Source organism: Perna viridis, chromosome 15 (genome assembly GCF_037379345.1).
Source record: "Perna viridis isolate PV_CMFRI_1.1 ecotype Kerala chromosome 15, ASM3737934v1, whole genome shotgun sequence".
In the NCBI taxonomy this organism is placed as follows: Eukaryota; Metazoa; Mollusca; class Bivalvia; order Mytilida; family Mytilidae; genus Perna; species Perna viridis.
The window spans coordinates 14,140,485-14,168,351 of NC_142459.1; the positions used below are offsets into that span (position 1 = coordinate 14,140,485).

The 27,867-nt window shown below is 32.1% G+C and overlaps 2 protein-coding genes and 1 long non-coding RNA gene across 4 annotated transcripts in view; 2 read left to right on the top strand and 1 right to left on the bottom strand.

Annotated features, from left to right (window-relative positions):
• Positions 1–21,353, top strand: part of LOC148597048 (uncharacterized) — a 51,418-nt gene extending 30,065 nt beyond the window's left edge. Inside the window, exon 3 of the transcript XR_015918788.1 lies at positions 20,961–21,353. The gene's annotated coding sequence lies outside the window, so the exon portion shown is untranslated. The remainder of the gene's footprint in view (positions 1–20,960) is intronic.
• Positions 1,530–27,577, bottom strand: LOC148597049 (uncharacterized). 2 transcript variants are annotated; one of them, XM_088562675.1, is made up of 7 exons: positions 26,925–27,577; positions 26,177–26,238; positions 22,361–22,509; positions 18,560–18,643; positions 9,447–9,599; positions 8,933–9,073; positions 1,530–5,265 (listed from the first exon to the last, which is right to left on the bottom strand). In XM_088562675.1, exon 7 carries the CDS (start codon positions 3,534–3,536, stop codon positions 2,946–2,948), a length of 591 nt encoding a protein of 196 aa, XP_088418801.1. In that variant the 5' UTR covers positions 3,537–5,265; positions 8,933–9,073; positions 9,447–9,599; positions 18,560–18,643; positions 22,361–22,509; positions 26,177–26,238; positions 26,925–27,577; the 3' UTR covers positions 1,530–2,945. The 2 variants fall into 2 exon arrangements, with proteins under 2 accessions (XP_088418801.1, XP_088418802.1); XM_088562676.1 differs by lacking the exons at positions 8,933–9,073; positions 9,447–9,599; positions 26,177–26,238; positions 26,925–27,577 and having other exon boundaries at positions 22,361–23,545.
• On the top strand, positions 21,356–25,769 carry LOC148597050 (uncharacterized). The gene is made up of 3 exons (XR_015918800.1): positions 21,356–21,841; positions 23,543–23,678; positions 25,510–25,769. It is a non-coding gene; the product is annotated as an uncharacterized LOC148597050 (long non-coding RNA).
• Positions 27,578–27,867: the final 290 nt, after the last annotated feature.

Genomic DNA, 27,867 nt, shown 5'->3' on the forward strand with positions numbered 1-27,867 from the left:
AGTATATTTAAGGTCTTAGAGAAGTTGATTACTTGTTCCGGGAGTGAATATATTATATGTTGGCCTGTATGTAAAGTTTTCAGATATAAACTTGACAACCATCAGCTCCAAATCTGATTGGATTTAGAAGAAAAAGTGTTGCTCGACGTTAACAGTTTTGTAATTGCATTGTATGTATTTTTTTTAGGTTTGTTGTACTTATAATGGTTAAGTGAAATATTCATTAATGCGGAAAGCAATTTAAGTTATGTTTAGAACGACTTAAGATTTCGTAGATGATAGTTTCAACAAACGGTCCGCATTCCAATGGAAACAAATTGTATTCCTTTACTTGCTCACCTATTCCTTCGGTTTTATGAGGCTGACTGTATAACTGATCTGTTCCGAAATAAAATATATCGTTTGTAATATCAGTTTCCGCTATATAGATGACGTATTATCTTTAAACAATCCTAATTACGGGGATTTGATACATTGCATCTACCCCAAAGAACTTGAAATAAAGGATACTACAGATACTTTGAAGTCAGCCTCATATCTTGACCTACGCTTATCGATGGTAACAGAAAATTATTAACCAAACTTTACGAGTTGCTCATTTTCTTTTGTTACTTTGTATGTATGATTTTAGTTACTTTATGTTCTTTGTTGTGTATGTATGTTGTTCATGTCTGGTCTTTGTCCCTGGATTACATTCGTTTGATTACCGCTATAACCTTGGTTCCTTTGATTACTCTTTACGACAAACATGTTGACTTTTCATTCAGAATGGTCAACTTTACCTTTATATTTGGCAACATCTCTTCACGACCTTCGTATGGAATATTCATATCATAACTCATACGTTATGCCAGAGCTCACCGAAACAACACAGGCTTTGTATCGCGCTAGAACTCTAAAAAACTTGGTTCTGGAATAGGGTTATATTGCCAGAAAATTGAAGTCATCACTACAGAAGTTTTATGGTCGTCATCATGAACTCGTGGATCGTTATGATGTATCTATATGTACCATGGAAACTGATTTTTTCAATGGGTCATGGTTTTCTTTTCGTTTGTCTGTCCCGGACTTGACTTTTTTCATGAGTAACTCGGCGGATGTTTCTAGAAAAGCAGGGGAAGCTTACTCTACCGATTGACCTTGTCCATGGATTACATTATGTTGATTACCGCTATAACCTTGGTTCCCTTGATTACTCTTCAACTTTATCGGGCTCCTCAATTAATGACGGCACACCCGGTCAATATTGCCAGTTTTAAGTGTAATTTGAGTCGTTCGTTTACTTGTGATACTTTGTATGCATTATATTTATTTTATGCTATATGTTGTGTTTGTCTGGTTTCAATGTCTGATCTTTGCGTTTGTTATCATGTTTGGGTAAATTTGACGATTCGGGCATTAGAGAAACGGAATATATACACAAAGCTTGTTGATTATGAATTTCGGACATCATGTGATCAAAACTATAACATATATTTCACTCGATGCGAGAAATACCTTAATCAACTCGTTATCATTGTAAATTCTATATTTAAGGAACCTTCCATCTAGTTTGAAATGTATCAATATGTGTTTTAAGTCATTCGACCAAAAAGTAGGAATCTTTAGTTTGATGTTTAAATAAAACATAATTATACATGTTGCAATTAATAAACATCAACAGTTTTAATTGAATAAAAGCATCTAATGTACACGTATATGGATGAAGTAAATCAACTATGACAAGGATGAAAATAAAATAAGACAAAAAACCATGTTATATCAAATGCCTAGTTTAGAGTGATATAAAGTGATTTGTAAAAAAGCACTTTACAGTTGGATTTTTTTTTTCAATTCAACAAATTGCCATGATGGTAATGAAGTACATAATGCGGAATATATTACACGCACACATGTTAATGTTGATCCTAACGAACACAGTTTATACTTGACATATTTGTAAATTTCAATTGGTTCCAGATTGGTGGTTATGTTGGAGTCATAACAAGGAAAATATGTTTTGTGTTAGCAATATGTTCTTTATCATTAACTTCGGTTGTAACTGGTATTTCATCGTTGACTTCATCGTGAGAATAAAAACAATTCCCCCGCAGGACTACCTGGGAATGACCTTGGTTTAAAGTGAGTGTGTGCGTTTTCAACAATGACATACCGACAGTAAAAATGATATCACATGAATAAAAACATATTCAATTCAAAAATCTAAAAAAAAAAAAGAAAATGAACATAAAAGGAGAAATAAGGTATTTGTAACCGGCTGCATGCTCTGCCCCCTCCCCCACATAAAATAGAACATAGCAAATGTTAACTACATTTAGTGCAGTCGCTAAATTAAGCGATTCCAAACCAACATTCTCCTGGAGACGCTCTTAAACTATATTTGAAGGGATTGTATGTCAAAAATACAACGCACATTAAACAGTTTGATACAATGGAGTATTTATCCGCAAGAAGCACAGAAAAAAAGTTTATCAAAATTATCGAAAGAGAAACACTATCTGCTTACAAAGACTGTGCGATTACAAATCAGTTCGTTAGAATCATAAAACCCAGTAATCTTTTAAACATTTATAAATAGCAACATATGATGAAAACAGAAGAAAAAACATGAAACCCTAAAATATTTGTGTCCTCTAGTTGTCTTGACAATATATATATTTTAAGGTTCTCTTCACAAACAAACTATTGAAGGGAATGTGTTAAAGTTACGTTATATACCTGTGCAAATTTAACGAAATGGTAAAATGTTTTACCCATGAGTGTTTCTGCATGTAATAACAATAGTCGGTAAACTCGAAAAAATCAGTAAATTGTCCTACGTTCTATTAAAATCAACCAACATATACCACTGTTCGAAAATATAAATTATTGTGATTCATTTTCATTAACTGAATTTCACTTTCAATATACAACACTTGTTTGAACATCACATTTACTGTGTAACATTACCATACTTTCAGATTGATATATTTATTATCCGATGAATTGCTGTGTACATTATCTCTTTCACATTTGTCAGAGGGATCGCATGACTTATAAATATGTTGTGATGGTATATTTGTTGGCATGAGAGTATAAGGATTATCGTACCCATCTGTCGTCAATGGAACATCATTACTAGAGGAATTGTCGTCGTCGCTACTTAGATGGTCCTGAATTTCATTTTTGATAGCGTTGATATTTATATCAGAAATCAAAGTTTCAAAAACAGTTTTGTCGACTTCCAAAGAAAAAACGTCGTTCTTATAGGTTAAAACTGTGACCTCTTCCAATAGTGAACCTCTAAGGTCATCAGTTAATTCGAAGATATTTACATTTGTTTTCCCTTGAAGAATGTTGTCCATTATATTAGATTCTGAAGGTGTTTCAGCTTGATCTGGTTGACAAAAATCAACGTTATTATGAAAATTGTAGCATTTGTCTGTTGTATGCATAGCATCATTATCTTGTCTTTCATTACTAGAAGACCGATTTAGAGTGCCTTCAATTTCATCCACAAATTCATTTCTAGTTATCAAATGTATTCCATCACTCATCGGTAAAAGTTGTCCAGGGGGATTTCTGGTCTCTATAGCTATGGAACTTCCAATCTGGCTTTCGATGAAATCCTAAATGTCGCTATATTCATTAATAATTTGATTGTCCCTACTTGCGGTCTCCCTTGGAGACGCCTTTCGACTGATTATTGGTGGAGGGACGGTCAAGACGCGATAATCCAATGTACCTATTTCATCGTAATTATACACTTTTTCCCTTCTCTCATTTGTCACCATATGTTTCATCGGAAGTAAACAGCACGACATTGCTGTAACTATGATAACTACAACTCCAACAAATCTCAAGACGACACTAGCAAAGGAGTACTTGTTGATAATTATATGCTCCTCTAAAATAATAATATATTATATCTGATAATGTAAATGTAGATTGTGTATCATTTTATTATGTTTTCCTTCTTGTAAACTTTATTTTCATTTGTATTTGAATGCTTTGATCCACTGAAAGTTATTTCTGACTATTGAAATCCCTCAAAGAATAGTAATTGATAAAACCTTGATGAACTAATCATCTATAATGCATAAAATAGATTAAAAGTGAAAACAACGCAAGAAATACAGAGACCACAAATTCCTTACATGGGACAGAGGCAAAATAGTAATGCAGTATTTTGGCGTGATCAAAACCCTCCCCATTTTTTAAACTGGCTACGGTGGAAATGAGTATTACACGGTTAAACAAAATATAAAATTAGGTTAAAAGGTCTGGATATTTGTTTAATACTCAATGCATATTCCGGACTCAGCCTATCACTGCTACCAATCAGGGTTGATGAGTTGTTTAGGCTAAACAATTTCATTTAATTTGTATTTTAATTTTGAATTGCAAACTTTATGTATTCACATACTTACTGGTCTATTTAACTTAGCCCATTATCATAATTAGTTAATTTTAAATCAGTGCAATTTTTGCCGAGTAATTTGTAAATACTTACCTTCGGCTTAAACAAAAATTGGAAAGTATTAAATCCAGCGCTATTGTTCACCCATATATTCATCAGTTTAAGGTTTTAGGGTTGTCAGGCTTTAATACGGAAAACCTGACCGCAAACCATAGTGGTGCACCGTGTTGAGAAAGATGCCACGTTCCTCGTCCGTAAAAGAACCCTACTGTGGTATTCTCACTGAGTAGGATCCGCCAAACAAAAAGAAAAAACATAAACATAAACAAAAACAAAACAAAATTGATGACTCATGTCTTATAGAACAATAAAAAAAAACATATTTACATAAATCAACAGGACATTTGAATATAACAGTACATTGTATATCATTAATAAATGCACCCACACTACGAAATATGAATAACTCAGCACTAAATGCACAAGTCTTAGTCAGAACACGACAGTAAAAATGTATAGTGTAATGTCTTTAAAAGCGGCAAAACATGCTGCAAATAATTCAATTAAAGTATAGTGTAGGTGATTACATAACACTATTGATTAAGGTACTTTATCAAATTACACCATACGTAAAAATAACGTGTTCTTTGACCTACAATTGTTGTCTATATAACTTATACACCGATGAACACCGTTATTGCCGTAAGGTACTGGCTGCATTGGTAAAGAGACTGGTTTGTTCCCAAGCGCTTCATTCTGCCTGAAAAGGTTACCATCATACCAGTGTTCGAGGCGTTTGATTAAACCAGATTCGGTAGGTTTTTCTATGCACATGACTGCGTATTGATTTATCAATATTTCTATATCTGAAAATAATAACTTATTGAAGTTTCATTTTGTCCTTAACAATAAGGATTCGACTATTACAAGCACGAAATGAGTCATTATATAAGCCAGTAGTGTAGATGTAATGGAAATAATGTTACCAATTAACACATGCTGAATTATTAAAAACGTTACAAAGACGACTTGCAAGACTTTTACCAAAGAATTGTTTCTACAATTTGTTTGGAATTTATGTGTATTAGTATTGTTTTGTATTACTGTATAACAATTAGTTATATAACCATCACAATGTGTTTGTCAATTCTTCTCCATTCCTACTTATTACCTGCATCTGGTTCAATAGTTTTACATCGTTAAACTTCACAAGCTATACCTAAATTTACCTCACATTACCTTTTCCTTTTACTTATTACTGTTTTTTTCTTTTAACTATATTAATTTACGTTATTACTTATACATGTCTTTATAAAGGTAGTCATTTTATTAATGATGTTCTGTACTCCGATTCTTTGACAAAACTTTTTGTTCAGGTTCTTATATTTGAGATAAAAATATTTCCATATTATTGGTTTTCAACTGTGGGTTTTGTCTGTTTATTCTATACGTCCACCATTTTGTTTCTACTGATATATTGATATATAAACCATTTCAAGAAATTAAAGTATAATGTTTTCTCATATACCTATAACCTAACCTTTGTGAAAACGATTCTGTATAGGTAATCATTATCTTTCACAGGGGAAAAATGATAGTCCATGTTTATTTTATTGCATCTGTTGTTTACTTTCATATTATCCACTTATGATATTGCGGCTCTTTTTGTTTCATACACTTTTTTACATACAGATATTAATCACAAATATCATTTTTATATTTGCATTACTAGTAAGAGAAATGTAATCCATATCAAGACCAGACGTAGAAAACATACACTCCCAATAAACAATATAAAATAACTAAATTAGAAAATGCAAAGTTACAAAAATAAATTAACATCTTGGACTCAACTTCAAACTGGGAACACCCGCCTAGTTGCTTATATTATATACTTAATACTTAGTAAACATAAATAATTGCAACGACTTGTTGTGCCATAACAAAGCTCTATAACAATTTAGTTTCCTTGCCTCAAATCATTATTACCATGGATTTAATAAACTAACCGGGCATTCAACTCTTACTACATAACTTGATGACATAACCTCTTAATTGCGGAGAAAGAAATGACATATAACATCCTTCTTGTTCATCTGTCAGGTTGGAGATCACAAAACCTTCGACTTAGACAATTTCAGTGAATTAAAGGTTTCCTCTTTTTTTTTGTTGCGGGGGACATTGGAATGCTGTTCTTTTATTAGCCTTAATGTATTTTTGATAAGGTACCAGGTCAGTTTCAGGTTTGTTCCAAACAATTTTATAATACCTGATCTGTCATATTTTTTTTACATGTTGCACCGTATCTCAAGAACTATTTATGATTATTGCATAAAATTTACACACTTGTTAGTTATATTAATCTGAAAAAAATGTATGAATTTTTGTGATGATTTTTATTGATTTTTGAGTTATTAAAATTTTTATTGAGTTTTGTTGTAAAAAAAGAGGGGAGGCTTTCACATTTCTTGCCAATTGAGAAGAATTCATTAAAAATATGTATTGGTGATTGGGTCACCAAAAACTGCCTTGCAAGACTCCCATACGTTTATTGGTTGATAGCTCTTAGAAAGAACCAATATGGAGAATTTCACTTTGAGAAACATTATACCATGAACACCGAAGCATGTTGTAACAATTTATGTTTCTTTCTTTTATCAAGAGCAGGATTAAGGAATGAGTCAGGATATACTTAGCAACATCCTGTACTACCCCATGTTATTCCAACAACATTTATGATGTTTTTATTTTCATTCACGAGATTACGGGCGTATCATATGCTTGTGGTGCAGCTGTGTATTAAACTTTGTAATGCTTGCCCCTATCTGGACCCACCAAATCAGACATTCTTATAAAAAAGACTACAATTCCTGTTTACATCAATGTAATTTGATGTTATGTGTAATGAATATATAATGACCCAGGGTTTGAAATTAGCAGGGGCCCACTTGCCAATGACCCCTAAGATTTTATGAAGGATACTTCGATATCTAATATATTATGACAAGTCATTCACTTTCTATCTTGTACCAAACTTGAATTTCCATATGGAGCATTTGATTGATTACATGTATGTCACTATGTAACTCAGTGCAATAGTAAACACAAATTTTAGAACATCATCATCAGATCCTATATACATGTTAATCAGAAGGTATATGTACCCATCATCTAAACTTCAGTAACACATTAAATGAAATGTACATGTATTTAACTTTGAAAAGTCACTTATTTAAACGCTTTTCTTTTGATGGAATTTCCAGCACTTCCAAAAAGGTTATTTTGATTTGCAGGAAAATAAGAAAGATATGGAACATATTCAAAAGTATTGTGAATCAGGACTCATTTTTTATATATCCATGCATAGAAAGTTTTGGACGTATATGAACCTCTGTAAAGATCAGTCTATTTGCTTGTCCTTCCACTTGTCTGTCAACATTTCTTGTAAGCATGACATCTCCAAAAACCTTTTATGACATTTTAATGAAACTTAATTGGAAGTTTAGGCATCACATTTCAAAATGCAAAAAGGAATATAAATATTGTCAGAAGAATCGAAAGAGAGATTATCTAACTCACAGGTTTTACAGTTAAACAAGTAGTAGTTTGACTCCTAGACTGCTCATTAAATTTTAATGATTGTTTAGGAAGGTTTGGCATGATATGCATATGATCATGAATGAATAAACTACTGTTGTATGATTAGAAAGGGGGACAGTTGAGCTTGAGGTTTTAGGCCATTTATATTTAACATTAGGTCCATTGGAACCATAGGTATTCTGTTTGTTTCTCAAAATACAGTCCTTAAACCGATCCATGCCATAATTTGACGGATTGATGACTGTTGACTGATTAATCGCTGACGGATCGATGAGCGACGACCGGTGACCGAACTGATCGCAGTTTAATTATGTAAAATGGCAAAAGATCTGATTTACATGAGCAAAACGCATGGTGCAATTTTTCCAGCGTACCTTTAACCTACCATTTGGGAACGATTCTGTATAGGTAATCATTATCTTTCACAGGAAAAAATGATATTGCATGATTATATCATTGCAGCTGTTGTTTACTTTCATAATCTCCATTTATAATATTTCGGCTCTATTTGTTTCATACACTTTAAACTTTTACATACATATATAGATCACAAATACCTTTTTCATATGCTCCTTATAAGTAAGAGAAATGATATCCAAGGATCAAGAGCAGACATGGAAAACAGAAACTCCCAATAAATTATATAAAATAACAAAATTAGATAATACAAGGTAACAGAAATAAATGAACAACTTGGACTTAACTACAAACTGGAAACAAATTTTCCAATTGCACCGGCGGGGTAAGCGTGATATGATTGTTAGATACATCCGCCTTGTTGCTCATATAATATACTTACATGTATTACTTAGTAAAAATAAATCTTTGCAACGACTTGTTTTGCCATAACATACTCTTAGCTTAGTTTACTTGCCTTCAATCATTTTTGTCATGGTTTTAGGATGCATAAATAACCGGGGATACAACTCTTACCATATAACTTGAGGATAATGACACACCGTGGTAACTCGGAATAATAGTATGACACATAACATCCTTCGTGTTCATCTGTCACGCTGACGATGACAAAACTATCCCCTTGGTATAAATATTCACTCGCCTTCCATGAATTATCTATAGGTTTGAAAAAAGTAGAAAAAGGATAGATTGTCAGGTGAGAGGTAAAACTCCTTCAACTTTAATGGAAATAATGTGTTTATGTTAAATATAAATTTTACTAGAACAGAATCCTAACACTGGCTGTACTTAACTTCATAATTGTGAAATCCGAATTTACGTGCTTGACACACTTAGACAAAGATTGATAGTTAACAACATATTTTATTATATAAGAATGTATAACGTTTAAAATGTTCAAATGTTATTAAATTTCGTTGCATATATCATGTATATAATATGGCCTAAGAGCATATTTCACTTTTCATATCAAAGTTTCACTACGATTATGATAATTGCACCGTATGTATTACCGATCATTATATATTACCTAAAGATAATAAGACTCATTGTTATCTTATCACATGTATATCTATCATTGTTTTTCAAATATCTCTGCACTGCTCGTCTATGTTATATCCATCAGCGTTCTTGGTTGTTTGTAATTATGTTCTGATCTCTTTTTCAGTAAGAATGAGCATTTCTTAAAAAAAGCATCACTTCCTGTTGATTTGTTGTATGTTGTCATTTTTAATTGCAAAATAATGATATATTACACTTGTAAGCCAAATATCTACTAAAACGGCCAAAATGCTCTGAACATAACTGGAATTAACTGAATAAAAATATGTAAAGTATTTTCCAGTAATTCAGTACAAATATAATGCGATTAATTAAAGACGTTTTCAGTAAAGGGTTCAGTGTGTTTAGTAGCCGTTACGGTTTAGTCTGTTTAGTATGGTTCATTGTACAGAAATATTAATTTATTTATCTCCCTTTGACCTCCAATATATTTTACGTGCACTTTTTCGTGATAACTATGATGAAAATTACCGTTATTTATTTATTTTATCTTTATTTTATCTTATTATTATGGTATATATATTTTTGGAGGATCAATTCGCGCCGACAACCAAAGTTTACATTGATGTTTGTTTACGGAATCGTGTTATGAAAATACATGTGCACACATTCTACAATGGAAATCCACTTACATGCAAATATAAAATCTCGTTTTTTTTCGTGTCCTGAACTATTTAAAAAAAAAACAAAAAAAACTAATAAACAGAGAGAGTTATGGTCTTGCAATGCACATTTTCCTGCAAGTATTTCTTGCAAAATTATATTTTTACTGAAAACCCCGAAAATATTTTGTGTACGTCAAATCAACTTCACCAATTTTTTTCTTAAGACACGTGTGTTTATGTAAGGTAGTGTCGTTTCATTTTTGTCTGCATTTCGTGTTATAATCTCAATAACATAAATGTATATTCATGTTGCACAATACGAAATCCTACATGTACACCTGTCTTTCAATCCCAAATATACACCTGTGTCAAGGATTGCCCAACTGCGAGGAGAAAAAAGAGCTGTTCGCGCTATATCTTAGTGCGGCTAGAACATCCATCAAATTATTCTATATGACAAAGTAATTTCGATATTCAAAATATCCTTACGGATCAAAGTAAAATGTACGTAATAGGTACATGAATTTTCGCAGGGAGTTTTGATTGACTATTGACAAAAAAAAATAGCAGAAAGCAAGGTAATTGCACAAGTATATATATTCACATCAAGTTTCTTATATTAAGAATAATCAAATATGAAAAAAAAAATGTTTCAGTCTCTTGGAAACTCTGTAAAACACCCCACTCTTTCAGTCTTGGCCCGTCAGTTTTTGAGCACATCAGGAACTTCCGTTCCATCAGAACGTATATGTTCATGTTTTGGACTTGTTGTTACGAAATTAAGAAATCGGCTGTTATCATCAGTGCTCGAGCACATAATTTTCCTGAACAAAATTATAGTTCGGATACTAAACCCGATAAGTAGAAAAATTGCTAAAAATTTATGGAAACATTTAATTTACTAGATCCATGGAGGACCTGTAATCCTACCTTGTGATTATTTACATGGCGACAACATTACCTTGTCTTACAAAATCAAATAGACTACTTCTGGAGATATAAAAACAAATGCTATAATAATAATTTTGAGCTGGCATATAATGATCAAAAGTGTTTTTGTTTTTAGTTTTTGTTTTTGTTTTTTTTTTTTACAAACGATGAAAATACGGAAATCAACGTATTGATAATTATATTTTATGTTTAGAAAATGAGTTTTTTTTGCTTTTAATGCTACTGATATTTAGAATGAGCAAAAACATTTTTATGATAATTTATACGCTTCAAGGAGATAATATTTAGCCTCACTGAAATTGATAGCAGAATAACTATTGTGTTTTATTTCATAATGATGTTCACCTCTCTGACGATATGGATTACTCTTGTAAGGGTTATCTTACTTATGATTAATGTGGATTACTTCTAAAAATATTTTAAAAATAACGAGACTTTGGTCCGATGGATTTATTTATCAATTCTAAAAATCTTTCGGGGAGTTACATGTTATTTGTTTACAGATTTCAGAGTTGTGGTTATGAGGAGGGACTTTTTTTTCAGATGTACAATATCAGTATGATTAAATGTTTTCTAAAAGAGGGGGGTTGGACATATATGTCACATTGGCGACCTTTTATTTTTATGTATATAGATATGAAGATAGCCACATCAGTACATGCATCTGATTAAAGAGCTTTTTAACACATATTGTGAGTTATGCCTATTTAAGTTTTATAAAAGGGCGCTTTTTGGGAAAACACTTTAATATGTTTTTTATCCATGCATCATTTAGAAGAATATCTTAAGGAAGTTTACTTTCGCTTATAGACTTCGATAAAGCTTTTGTGTTTTATCATAATGTACTGAAACGTTTTTATTTTGTATTATCGATTTGTCGCTCGATTGAAGTATCATATAAACATGCTAAGAGTTGTGATACTATTAATGAACAAAATACATTTGGAAAATTGATATAAATGCTATATTTAGTCAATTCCCAAATAATTATTGACCTATTTTAACAATAAAATACTTTTATACCGTCTTTTGAACAGGCAATTTTCTAGTGTTGGTTATGATGTTGCTTTTTGTATTTGATTATTCGTAAATTTGCTTGGATTTGTGTGTCTACGAGTAGCAGAGTAACTGTTTTCTTTTCTTTTTTGGAAAGAATGGAAATTGCCCACATTTCTAGGTAGTTATCTCGGGTCGTTTTCTCTCCTGAAAGCTCATCGTTTTCTCATTGATTTTGACTGGAAAGAACACTACTTTGCTATATAGCTAAACAAAGTCGAGAATTTGGGGCACATCACATAAGCACATAGGCTTGAGAATTAGTCTTTCTCATTTTCCTATAATTAAGATACTAGAAAGGTGACATTATTGTTTTATCACATTTTTTTAGCAGCAAAAAATATACTTCTTTTGACATCTATCTACAATCTGTAATACCTTTGCTAGGTAGAGCTAGAAGTATACAATTTTACGGAACTTAACTTGCATAATTTTAATTATATTTACGGATTGTATATGTAAGGAAACATTTCTCATTTAAAAGTACTACACTATTTGCCTGATATCAAGTCCATGTTATATAGAACTGAAGCGTAATCAATTCAAATTTCTTTCATGATATGTTAATACTTTAATTTCTGATGTAACACGATCTTAATGGATGCGATTTTTTTACATCATCTCATTAAACATTTTTTTTTAAATTCGACTGTGACGTTTTCAACCTTTTTTTTACTGATTTACTCCTTATTTTTTTATTTAAAAATTAAATTATAAAAATGACATATATATTTTTCCTGTTCATTTGAAAGAATAATCAAGGCAAAGAGAGAGAGAGAAAGAAATAACATTAACTCCATGACGCACACATAAGAATAACCTGCTACATTAGTTGATGTGTGTGCACCACGTGATTGAGGTTATTTACTCATAGACCGAAACAAATATAGCAGTCATAACTGTAATATAATATTTAAACACATCGTTTCCAATTAATATTACATTTATGATAAATGTGGCAAATAATGAATTATGATTTAATTAATATTTTGATAAAAAAAACAAATAATAATACACAAACTTTGTTATGCTTTATCATTTGTTCCACAACTGCTTAACATAATAGTTTTAAAGTGTATATCCTTTTTTTTCTGATATAATATTTGACATACACACAAACGCTTTGTTAACAGACATAAACATTCAACAACGACAACAACCACAAGAACAACAAAAACAAAAACAAAAAACAGAACAAAACAAGACAAAAAAAAAAAACAGTTACAAAAGAACCAATCGAAATTATTTAAATGTGATGACACTTTTATAGGAAAGGTCAAGTGGTAGTAAAAAAAGAAAATCAATAATGATAATGACAATGCCAGAATGTAAAAAAACTTTTAAGCTAATTACTTCATAATACAAAACTGACAACAAGGTCATCATTGAACAGTGTATTTGTCTAGTAATTGTTATGAATTTTTTTAATCAGATTTTTTTTTTAAATCTAAAATAACTTTCCGACATTTTTTTCAGATAAAGAGGAAGTGTTATATAATGTTATCAAGGAAGTACATAAAAAAAAACAAACCAAGAAACAAAACAAAAAAATAAATAAATAGATAAATAATAGGACCTTCAGCATTTTTCTTATCTATAAATTTATTTTCAAAATAAGTAAATATCGAACGTTAAACAACTATGATTGGTCAATCAATTTGCATTCTGCTGGTCTACTAATACTAAAAATATTCGTATATGTTATTTTACAAAGATTTTGGTTACTTCCGGAAAGAACTTAAAACGTCACGTTTTGTGCGCGTGATTAGACGTCAACCACACTTTTTCATCATTGACTTGTCATGATTTGAAAGATAGCCCTCCTAAACTTTTTTTTTCTAAAAATTCACTGTATTTTTTTGAACGAAACAAAATAGAGTACTGATAACCAGATTCCAAATTAAGTTTCAAACGGTATATTGAAATAACGTTTTTACTTCCATTCTTAAAATTAAACTTTAAATGCATATATTTTTATCATTGGTTTGTTACTAAATTTTCAATAAATTTGAGGATGGCGGCGAATCATTTGCAGTCAAAAGTAACATCATGTTTATATTTTTATTTAAGGATATATGTTTGTTTGTTGGGGTTTAACGTCCGAGCAGCAATATTTCAGCTATATTCAGACAATGAACATGAAATGGATGATAAAATGAACATGAAATGAAAAAAGAGGATGGGTCACAAGGATAATAGGGTCGACAAATTTTGATTGCCACTGGAAAAGGGGGATGGGTAAGGTCGGGCAATTTAGCCTCCTTTTGGCGGAGCGCAAAGGTTCCTACTCCTATCGAATACCACAGCAGGGTTCTTTAACGTGCGAGGAACGTGGCATTTTTCCCAACACGGTACACCACTATGGTTTGCGGTCTGGTTTTCCGTATTATAGCCTGACAACCCCAGCATGTAACACGCCAGGTGTACCCCATTCCACCACCTGGGGCACACATCCCAGTTGCTTTGTGGGCAGAGCGCCTAGCCCCCGGCTAGGTTTCTAAGCACTATTTAGTCGCCTTTTACGACAAGCTTAGCGCTGCTGCAGGCCTATTCTTTTAACACCCGGACCTGCACGGGGCCATTTTTTTAAGGATATAATATGATGCAGTATTTTAATTTATTGAAATCATAATTGTTTTAATGGATATATAAATTTGCTTAGATATTGCGTTTAAAGGAAAAACATATGGTTTATATACCCCGTTTATGTACACGAAGGTAGTGAATTTGGATCGCTAAAAAATTGGGCAAAAAAAAAATCATTTCATTTTTTAAAACAAATTCAAATTATGAAAGAAATAATGAGGGTACATAAAGCTCTATAGTGCCTACTAGAAGAAAGGAAATCATCTCCTTTCTGTAAACTGAAAAAAAATGTTTCCATTTATAAGATCAAAACAGAAGTTTTCATCTTTGTTTTTTAAATGGAATTTTATAAGAAATACTCAAATTTATATGTAATTTGTATATGTTGAAAAAAGTAAAAACCAATTATATACACCTAAGGTGTAATGTTTTGCACTATCCATAAGACATATATAATAGCATTAAGTGGTGAGATCTGCTCATGGACGGATAGTTTTTAATTGCAAATGCATAGCATTCGTTTGTGATAAAATACACGGGACTTTAACACCTGTTGGATTCAGAATGGTTCTTTACATAGAAACACAAATTGATATCCCATACTAAAATGCGTATACCTGTCATTTTAGTGCAAACAAGTGGCATAGTTGAATCAATACAGTAAAGCAATCACATATATAATATATGTATTACTATAAAAAAAAGAAACAGAGATTAACCTATTTGCTGTACATTTGACAAGTAATGATTTTGATATTTTTTAATAAAAAAAAAACATTATCCTTTGCGGCATTTTACAACAAATATAGATGAATTAAAAACGTATTCCATTTAGATACATTCTGCCTGTTTCTTGTCGAAAGGAAATTGAAATAGCAAAAATGCAAAAATAGCAATTGTCCTGTTTTATGACAAAATGTTTCCTTCCTCTCGACCTGGTTTGTTTATTTTTAAAAGCATGTGGCATTTGATATGTGATAATAAGGACGGAAATGCTATTTATATGATATATTTACGCGATATGATTCATGTCCATAGAGTAGACAACATATATGATGCATGCATACAATATATCACCATTATAAGTGTCCCGGTATTTTTTGTAAATGAGTTAGTCTAGAATCATAGAAAGTTAGATATTATTATTATTATTGTATGCCTGATACGGGTTTAACTTTTCCGTTACCCTAGCGATGATAGGCTTTATTTCATCAATATTAATTTGATTGATCTTTTTTTAAAGTAAACTATCACGGCTATTTTTTTCATATACAAAAATTATATACAAAAAATGCAGAATTAATTACGCGATACTAAAATTACGCTCATACAGAAATAATAACGCGATTGCATGAATACATACAAAATCAAGCATGCGCATAAATATATTTATGTATAGCTTTGATATTTTCTATGACACACATTCAGCGCCACGTAATGATTTTATTTGATTCTTGTTTTTTTTTTCGTAAATATAAATATAATAGATTTCAAATGTACGATTTCTAAACATACGTCATTTTTTGAAAATTGGACTTAAATAATTTTATGTCGGAGTCACACGCCTGATTTTAATATTGATAAATAAAACTTAACCAATAATAACAAAACCATTATTTTACAAAAATGTTGATTACCTTTCAATCGGCAGAAATATGTCAGTTGTTGCAACAAAGAAGAGGATGATAATATTGTCATTTCTCAATATTTCAAACAATAATCTTGGACCGTTATTGAAATTAAAACTGTTTGCAAATTTCCAATCTGCAGAAACGTGTCATTCTGAAGATTTATGACTGAAATATGAGTGTTGTTACCACCTACACTCATTGGCTTTTGTTACTTTGTATGTATGGTTTTAGTTACTTTATGTTCTTTGCTGTGTATGTCTGTTTTCAATGTCTGGTTTTTGTCCCTGGATTACATTCGTTTGATTACCACTTTAACCGACTTTCCCTTGTTTACTCTGTTATACCATTATTGAAATTAAATCGCCGCAAACTTACAATGTGCAGAAATATGTTATGTGTAAAATTTTTGAACTGAAAAATGAGTGTCGCTACAATCAACTGAATACTTATATTGCAATATTTAATAGTTTAAACAAAACATTTTGACCACTATTGCAATATAAAGTTTTGCAACCTTAGAATCTGCAGAATATTTTATTTTTTAATATTTGTGCCGAAACCACAAACTGGATACCAATATGGCCATTTGTAATATTTTGAACAGTAATTTTGGACCATTATTGAAATTTTAACTGTTCGCACCCTTACAATCTGCAGAAATTATCTCATTTTAAATCTTTTGAATTGAAATATGAGTGTCGCAACCACTAACTGGAGACTAATGTTGTTATTTTAATGTTTTAAACACTTTGGACCAGTATTGAAATTAAAACTGATCACAATCTGCAGAAATATGACATGTATGTCATTTTTGAGAAATGTTATAAATATTAGTGTCCATGCCACACATTTGATGCTTATTTTGACATTTTGTTTTTCTTTTCAAGCAATCATATCTGTCCATTATTGAAATTAAATTTGTTTGAACTCTAGCTTTTACAGAAACATGTGGAAATGGGACTGAATATGTATAAATATCAAATTATTGTTTCCTTATTTTTAATTTGAAGTAAAACAAAAATATCCATTATGAAGAATCATTAAAACAATAAAATATTCCTCATTTTATACATACATCTGTAGTTAATATTTTGCATCATTGTTTCTTAAGCGACTTGGAGTTGCGAATAAACACAATCCAAGTATCGCGTGATTTCGATACTTCCAACCGGCGGCGAGATTCAAATATCATTATTGATTGCACAATATTGTGTACATCCAAATGTATTATATGTTTGTAGTACAACATTTACTTTGCAATTTCTTTTCGGAATTGGGAATAGGCCCTGGACAACAGGAAATAAGTCGATGCAATGGGGAATGGAGCAAAGGGGAATTGGGCTATGAGAAATGGGGTATGGGAGGATGGTGCAATGTGGCTTCGAGGAATGGGACATGGGGCAATTGGGCGTAGGGGATGAGGAAATAAGGTATGCGGCAAGTGCAAAGTTATCCCATACTGGGACTGTATTTTTGTACCGTTAAGTATTGATTGCTTAATAAAAACTAAAGGATCCAATTTTACGACACGTCATTCGAACAGTTTAAAGTATATTTACGGGGAATGTGCATAGAAAAAAAGTCTCATATTCTAATAATTACATCAAAATACAAAACTTTCATTGTACAGTATATGTTTCAGGTAATAATTTTTTTTATTAAAGTGCAGAGTATACAAGCCGAACTAATTTCCCCAAAAAACTATTTTCCAGATAAAGAGGAAGTGTTACACATTGTACTGTTTCAACACATTTAATGGTGCCGATGAAGACAGCTCGGATGGCGCTTTAATGGCATCAATAATGTACATACTCGTGTCATCATTTAAAAAAAAACATGTATAAGTGAATATGTGAATGACTTAATTCCGAGAATTCATTTGTTTTGTCAATCCACTTCCTATCACAAGCCTTACAAATTCTAATTATTAAAACAAAGTTCAGAATTATAAAAATAGATAATTTGCAGTTTTATCTTCGTCCTTCAAACAAATATCAAAAATCAAGCAGCTATAATTGGTAATTCAATTTCGTATATGGATGGCTTCCAAGACACAGAAATTGTTCATTGTTCCCGATAATTTAAGCTTAATCTCTCTTTTTCTGCAGTTCAGTTTCCTTTTAAGAAAATAAAACGCTATAAACATAGGAACGAGAACACAACGGTAAACATGAAAAAAAAAAACAAACAATAACAATCCTACAAGGAAGGGTGCTTCAGGAACGAAACAAGTTGATAAAACAAGTAATTACCTTCCTTTATGACTATGACACGACTTATCTGAAATCAATAAGTATTTACACGTACTTCACCAGTAAACTGCAGACTTCTTATAGCTGAAATGCAACTTAATTAAAAAAATGAATTTGAAAAACTAACCAAAACAAATGTTTGAAAGTTAAAAAGATAAAACTCATACATAACAGGAAACATAAACTTGATTTTTTTTAGATCAACCATTTGAAGAGGGATTGTGGTATATTTCCAATAAACACCCTGGCATGTTAACTGATCAATCCATATAGCGACGACAATTTATATAGTGATGATGTTCGATGAACGACCAACGGATACGACAACAACAACACTGACATGCCGTCTGAATGTCCTCCACAACATGTTTACAGGTCATGTGACACTTCTGACACTGATGAATGCAGTATTGACAACAACTTTTCACCAGGAAATCCTCGTGAGGATTTAAAAAATATAGTGTACGAATAGACACAACAATATGCAGAGCTGTAATTATAAACCTGTAATTGTGACAGGTTTAATACGACAGAGATTGGCATGTTCATGTAAATCAGAAACTAAATCGTTAACATGCAGACATATATACGAAAAACAGATTATAATAGTAATGTCTACTTTGCTGCTGACACTGGCTTAAAAGAGTACTTATTTTGGAACTGACACGTCTTTTTTTTTTTCTTTCTAAATATCATTTTATATTCACCGAAATTCTAAAGATTTCTAAGAGCATCTTCCCCAATCGAAAATTAGATTGTATTTGTAATAGACAAAATGGTAGAACACCTCAAGTACATTGTACATGTCAAGAATAATAGGAACCATTTAACGCCTGAAGTACACACATGTACTTATCTATTTTCTTCCGGTGATAGAATTGCTATGACAGGTTAATTTGGAAAATATATACTTACAACATTAGTGCAGTTGTGACAAAACGTAACACTAGTTGTCTGTATCAAATTTGACTAGATATCAAACTTTAAATGCGTTACCGAAAAAGTGTTTGATTAAGTAAATGAAAATGAGCGCAAAAGGTATTTGTCATTTAATGCGCATGTCGCTATTACACGAAGTGGATTGGTTAGGCAAACCGGTATTTGTCATTTAATGCGCATGTCGCTATTACACGAAGTGGATTGGTTAGGCAAACCGGTATTTATTTATTTTGAAACTCACACTTTTTTTAATAAATAAATATCATTTTATATTCACCGAAATTCTAAAGATTTCTAAGAGCATCTTCCATAATGGAAAATTAGATTCAGTTTTTAGTGAAGTCCGAGTTTCTCATTTGCTTTTGTTACTTTGTATGTATGATTGTAGTTACTTTATGTTCTGTGTTGTGTATGTCGGTTTTCCATGTCTGGTCTTTGTCCCTGGATTACATTCCTTTGGTTAGTGCTATAGCATCGGTTCCCTTGATTACTCTTACGGATAAAGCTATTGAATGACACAAATTTTACAGTTACATCATATGTCATCCCCCATTCACAATTGAAAAATATCCATCCCTCATAGAATCCTATTGCATATTTTTTAATCGAATATTTTTATTATCAAACTGAATTTTATATTTTCATTTTTTTTTTAAATATTTTCCTGGTTTTACTAAAAGATAATACACATGTTCATATCAATGATTTGATTACGTTCATATCAATGAATGCATAGAAATAATTCCCCTATTTTCCAAATTGAAAATCCTTATACTCCCATACACCATCTCCATCCCCCTTTCGCATTCCACTTCCCCAATTCTTCATCCTCTATATAACATTTAATGTTTCGTTTTCACCAGACAAGTACTGTATGAGTGCGTGTATCCTGGGTTCCATGTAAACTTGTGTGAATTACGTCATAATTTTTTTATTATGCGACAGTTGTTCAAGTTGGCATCAACGTAAGATGCGAAAGATACACATCAGTAACATGTGTGCAATATATTTCTTCTAGATAATATCTGTGTATGGGGTGATGTTTGTAATTGATCATGTGCATTTTCTGCTTCCCAAGGTCATGTATTGAAGGATCGATTCCGGCTAAACCGTCTAAAATACAATGATTAAGAATTCCTTTCATTTCGAGTAAAAATATCGTTTTTAACAACTTGATTTATCATTTCTGAAAATAACCCACATTTTACTCGGACTCCACTAAAAACTGGGAGCATGGACCAGGTGCACCGGTAGGGTAAGCGTCCTCTGCTTTTCTAGAAACACCCACCGAGTTGCTCATAAAAAGTCAAGTCCGGGGTAGACAAACGAGGAAAGGAAAACTATGACCCGTTGAATAAATCATTTTTCATGGTGCTGATGGATACACCATAACGATCCACGACCTCTGTAGTGATGACTTCAATCATGTAGCAACATAACCCTGTTCCAATATTGTTTTCAGATAGACTGGAGCTGTAGTTATCATAATTTCAACGATGTCTTGCTGTTACGGTTAGTCGAAATATCGAAAATTGTATTTTGGGACAGATGAAAGAAGAACAAATGTTTATGATCACTCTGAAACCGGTACAATAAATGGTAGTGTCGACTGTTCCTCAAATAATTCGACGGACATCACGTTCAAAGACATTGATTGGGAAAATCAACAAATAAGCGAATATAACGACGAATCCATCAAAAACCATAACAGACAACTGTGTGACTATTTGATGTTTCGTGGTGAAATGGATTCAGTTCCTGAATATGACATTTCGATTGAAAATGAAGGCACAGAAAATAGGCTGCGACGTTATGAAATACAAGTAAAAATAAGACACACAAAAGTGGTCTACCAGTTATAATACAATTATATAATATGCAACAACCATGATAATTGAAGATAATTCTTTTTTTTCACCAACAAGCTAAACTGAAATATTTTCAGAATCCGAGGTTACTAGTGATATAATAGAAAACCGAGTTCAATGGAAATCAAATGTAAATACCTTCGAGTCAAATGAAAACAAAACGATTCACCGGTGAAAGATAATACCATTGAAGACGTTATGAACGAAGTTCTACAGCGCAAAATTGCCAATGAAAGTTCAGAAATTATTTGTGAAGCATTAAATTCTGATTTAAATGTTATTAATCTTAAAAACTTAAAACTGATCAATCCATATAGCGACGACAATTTATATAGTGATGATGTTCGATGAACGACCAACGGATACGACAACAACAACACTGACATGCCGTCTGAATGTCCTCCACAACATGTTTACAGGTCATGTGACACTTCTGACACTGATGAATGCAGTATTGACAACAACTTTTCACCAGGTAATCAATATTTTAATCTACAAATATGACGATGTGTTTGTACAAACAATTGAGAACACATGCTGTTTAGGCAAGGGTTTTACCTTTAAATGGTGTTCTAGTTTGGGAACGTTATGTTACATTTTGTTTCTTTTTTCTACAATAATGAGTGTCTCGGTTGTGATCAGTAGAACGTTGAACATAATATGCGCAGAGTTTACTGTTTATTTATTTATTCATGTTTTGTAATAAGAAGTACAACATGAGATTTAAGGTAGTATTTCAAGTTTTTTTTCGAAAAATTATGCGCATGGGGAACAAATGTTAAACTTCTCCAATAATTGAGCTTAAAAATGTCTCAGAAGCTAATTTGATTAATTCATTGACATTTAAGACTATTGGATTTTTTTTTTCGGTTTCCGCTTACGTTTATCATTGCTTTAAATATTTGATTTGTTCCACCCTCTAGGATTTATACATGTGTCATCTGTCATACCATGATCAATATGCTTTGTATGTTATTCAAAATACAGAACATACTTCAGGGTCACTTTAGGCTTCAGTTAGTTTTACTCATCTGCCATACACTGGTCAATATGCTTTCTGTGTTATTCAAATTACAGAACATACTTCATGGTCTCTATAGGCATCATTTAGTTGGACTCATCTGTCATACACTGGTCAATTTGCTTTTATGTCAAAAAAATACAGAACATACTTCAGGATCTCTGTAGGCATCAGTTATTTGGACTGTGTGCTCTATAAGTGGTGAACATTAACCTTGTGAATACGGAGAGTTAGTGCTGATTAACTTTGTAAATAAAATAGAGCGTTAAACTTTTGCCGGAAAACTCAGTCTTCTTGAACCTTTTTTCTAAAAGCATTAACAAACAATAGTTGATCTCAAGTTGTTTTAATTAGGAAGTTTGTGTGTCTAACAAGAGAGCCTTTTTCATCCTTCTTGATGATTATTTCAAAACAAACGCCTTTTTGTTCGTTTCAGCATACCCGGGTGGTGGGTAATTTGAAAAAAAAAAACATGAATAAATCTTTGTTAAAACGGCTATACCAAAAACCAAACTTACCATGGAAAATCATCAGTTTCATTGTGGTGACCTTGTGAAGTTCTGCAATAACCTACCGTTTGGTTCTTTCTACACTTTTACACCTTTTTGTACGTGGTTAATGAGGCTATATATATGTTTACTTATTGAATAGTGTTTGGTTGAATTATTAGATATGTAAACCTCAAGCAACCTAAGTAGACATCTACCTCAGTTTATTGCATAAGTAGCTCACAATATATGCATGATTAATTTAGTGTTAATATCCAATTGTAATTTACGTGAAGATGTATATGTAACCATACATTTTAAGGTTTTGTTTTATTATATTGGTTGAAAGTTCCCCTAGCTGTCATTTTCGTAATGTTTTTTTTCCCTGTAGAAATATGCCTTTACTTTGAATTATTTCTACTATATTGTACTTAACCTGTATATTTTCTTTTGACATCCACAAACAAAATGCATTAAGAGTAATCAAGGGAACCAAGGTTATTGCGCTTATCAAAAGAATATAATAAAAACAATAGATGTCGATACATATATCGCCTTGAAGGCAAAAGGTCGACCTAGGTAAAATCCGTATGCACGTAAACCCTTGTACCCTTGTGACCTTAAACCGCACATGGGCTGAAAGGGTCGCCTTTTTTTTATCTGATAGCAAAGCGAAAGTAGTTATCCAATGACAAAGAAGGCCCACTTCTTCGACGGACTCAAGCCGTAAATGTGATAAATCGCAAATAACGCAAGGATCCTTTAGTAATTAACGTGAAGTGATGTAATATGACACAAATGTGGTAAGTATAATTTCACCTGATTTTTTAATTTTGTATTGATATAATGTATTACATCACTCATGTCAAGCATAAAAGGAAACAGTTGACTGTTGAAGTGCTATTCAAATTTCAATTGGTTCCGACTTGTCGTCATGATAAAGGAAAATCATTGCATGTGTTATAAATGGATCCAAATTAGATCTCTATAATAGTTTTGAATGTACACATCTGTCCTGTAATAATTTAATAATAAACAAAAACAAAGCAAATATTATTCACAGATTATTTTCTATCAAACAGGAACATTTTTAAAATTTAATAAATACTATAAGGCATTCACATAGTGTCACGGATGGTGTACTATAACGCGCGTGAATTGCTTGTAATTCTCGAAATAATAATTTCAGTCTGTTTGGAAGTAATGTATGATGCTTTTGCCTATTATTACATTGTCAATTTTGGAATTCTGTCCGTTTGATGGAATATTTTTTTTGACAGATAAGAATAAAATAAATATCTTTACATATGGCGTCCATGCCTTAATATACTGCGCATATCTTTATAATACGCTTATCTCATGGAATAATCTGCTTCAATTGTGATTTTCAAAGAATGTTACGTGAGTCAATGAAACATATTTTGGAGCTATTTAAAAAAGACCTCGCCCATAACTAAGAATACTACTTTTATTGATCACTATAAGTTGTCTATTTCTATGTACATCTAAAATATTATAGAAACAAAATGAGATACAAATATAAATTGTAATTATTAGAAAAAAAAGTAACAACAAAGTTACCGAACACTAATCCGATTCATAATCAATCCAAGTTCAAAATAAAATCTGGCAAAATATATATTACACCATTGGAGCAGCTGGTACTGGAATGGTCCTGACTTGGTACAGGCAAATCAAACTAAATGGTGGGTTTAATCAAGGTTTTACATAAAGCGCTTTTTTACATTAAGCGCTCTTCATTGAAAATGAGCAACACATTAAACGCCGATGAAACACCAATAATGAAGCATTCCATTCTGAAATGAAACATGGTCTATTTCCTAATTAGTTCGATGTACTATAATTGTGCTTTTATAATCTTGACACAGATAATACATAAAAAATCAGGGTCAAGTCTTCTGTCACGCGAACTATTTTATCCCAACCTTTAGTCTTAACGTTGTTCAAATAAATAGACGGTAATATTCCATATTTCAAACAATTGTATTCATTTTTCATTATTTTCTATGTCGAATACCCTATTCGTAAGATGTTCCAACGAGCTATTTAGGATACTATTTAAATTAAGTTGTATTCGGCTTCAGGATGATAAATATATGATAGTTGTTTGTACTTTTTGTCATTATTTGTATGTTTACGATTACATGCATATGTACAATGCATTTTTTCCAAATAAAGACCTTTAAAAAATATTTTTTTAAATGAATTAACAAATAGAAAAAAGCCATTTATGATGAAAATGAATTAAAACAAAAATGACCAATAATCGTATACCATTCGTATGTACATTGAAAAAGATATATAGCCTAGCTGGCTGAGTGGTCTAGGGCGCTGGATTTAGTGCAGGCGTTGTTGCCATAGATGTCACAGCGGTACAAGTTCGAGTTCCGCGGAGGGAACGACAAATATTTGCTTTGCAAAATTGACAGTGCAAAAATCCATAAAATAAAACAAGGTCACGACGATTGAAATGATGATTTTGCATGGTAGGTTCGGTTTATTGTACAGCCCCTTGAACACATAGAAAAGATTCGTTAGTATTGTTTTCAATTCATTTAAAACGTCATACTGTAAAAGAGCAAACAATATAATAGTGTTTGTATTTTTTTAAAGAAGCTTGAAGGCGAGTGCCTTGTGAGACACAAACTGATTCCACATCAAAATGACCTGAGATGAACTATTACTTCTATCAGGGTTCGTGCTTTGTGGAAAAGACGCAAGATGAATGGGTATTTTTGAATTACCTTTACGCGTTATTTCATTCACACAGTCAACCAGAACTAACTCTCCACTACTTATACTGGAATAATTAACCAACTAACTGATACCAAGCAAACAAATCATCTAGAAAAACCTTGAACTATGATCAGTAGTGTGAATTTTCAAACACAAAATTGATTGATGATCGATTGGTGTTTAACTCCAAAGGGGCAATATTTCATCTATACCCGGGCGAAGAACGTAAAACGGATGACAAAACGATGAATGACAAATGGAATATGGTTTAGTCTAAACCAAAACGTAAAACCGTTCACCAATTCGATGCGGTAATAAGGAAAAAACACTCACAATTATCAGAGTTTTCAATTAAGAAACCGAATTGGCTTGCTGGGATATTTTTTAAGGAGACCGATTGGAGCAGGTTATGAAAAATATAAACTATTAAATATATATATAAGAGTACATGGAATACAGTTGTCATAAAACAAAATCCTAGTTGTTCGTGGACTTATAAATTTGACTAAAAACAGACGGCAGCAACAAAATATTTGCTAATTACCATGTTTCCGTCGTTATGTATAGCATGATTTATGGCATCAGGAAATATGCCCACTGTTAACCCTTTAAAAAAGCATGAAAAATATGCACAATGAGGTTAATGGAAATTATCAGAACTGGAGTTAGAACGGTAATGTAAATGAACTCAGAAAATAGCGACTAAACAAAGAAACGAGACACACACAACGAAGAACATGAATTTACTGATAAAAAACATAAACACGGAAGCATTTGTCAATGAGCAACCCCAAATCCACTAAAACTTGGAGCATGAAAAAGGTGTGTAACTTCTTTTAGTAATTTCTTTTGACCACTGGTACATGTATTTGATTTTTCCATTAGACTTAAAGCTAAATATACTTAGTTACCTTGCTTAACATGAAAAGTGGTATGTTTAAATGAAAAAAATGCCTAAGCTATTCTATGAATACCAGAATTCTTTTGGTCTCATATTCACAAAAAGTCCAGTTTGGACCTCCGTTTTTAGTCTTAACACAAAGGAGCCTCTTAATAATCTAAAATCTGCTTACTGATACAGCCATTTACACAAAGTCGTAGTTCTTGATTACACAAAGGTAAACAAGAGCAAACATTTAACATGTTCTTCTTTCAATGAGCAATCCCAAATCCACTAAAAATGGGAGCATGAAAAAAATGTATACTTCTTTTAGCAATTTCTTTTAACCAGTGGTACATATATTAGATTTTTTATTAGACTTAAAACTAAATATACTTAAAAACGTACTTACCTGATAGATTCAGCTTCTTAATAATCTACGTTCATAGAGTATGTCGCACAAAATGATAACCCAAGCTATTTAACATCTCACAAATAGAAATTGGGTAAATTTGTGTCTATTTATAAGAAATAGTAAAGGTAAAATTATGTATGACGTAAAGATTTCTTCATATCAAAAGGGTATATTTTGGCTGTAAATGCAAGGAGTTTAGTCACAAAGTTATAGTTTTTAGGGTCATGGTGTGTCTTCGCTAGTTTCCAAAACGGAGCTACTTCTTTCTGATTATTAATTAAGTTAAATCTCTGGAAGTCGTTGCCTGACCTGGTACGTCTTTGCCATTTATTATCTTGATGACTGTTTGTTTGTTTGTTTGTTGGAGTTTAACGTCCGAGCAGCAATATTTCAGCTATATTCAGACAATGAACATGAAATGGATGATAAAATCAACATGAACTGAAAAAAAAGGATGTTTTGTTTGTTTGTTTGTTGGGGTTTAACGTCCGAGCAGCAATATTTCAGCTATATTCAGACAATGAACATGAAATAGATGACAAAATGAACATGAAATGAAACAAAAAGGATGGGTCACAAGGATAATAGGGTCGACAAAATTTTGATTGCCACTGGAAAAAAGGGGGATGGGTAAGTTCGGGCAATTTAGCCTCCTGTGGCGGAGCGCAAAGGTTCCTACTCCTATCGAATACCACAACAGGATTCTTTAACGTGCGAGGAACGTGGCATCTTTCCCAACACGGTGCACCACTATGGTTTGCGGTCAGGTTTTCCGTATTATAGCCTGACAATTCCAGCATGTAACACGCCAGGGGTACCCAATTCCACCACCTGAGACACACATCACAGTTGCTCTGTGGGCAGAGCGCCTAGCCCCCGACTAGGTTTCTGAGCACTATTTAGTCGCCTTATACGACAAGCTTAGAGCTGCTGCAGGCCT

What these genes read in the sequence shown, in the direction of transcription:
- LOC148597049 (XM_088562675.1), bottom strand. Translation starts at nt 3,536, where the DNA reads ATGAGTGATGGAATACATTTGATAACTAGAAATGAATTTGTGGATGAA.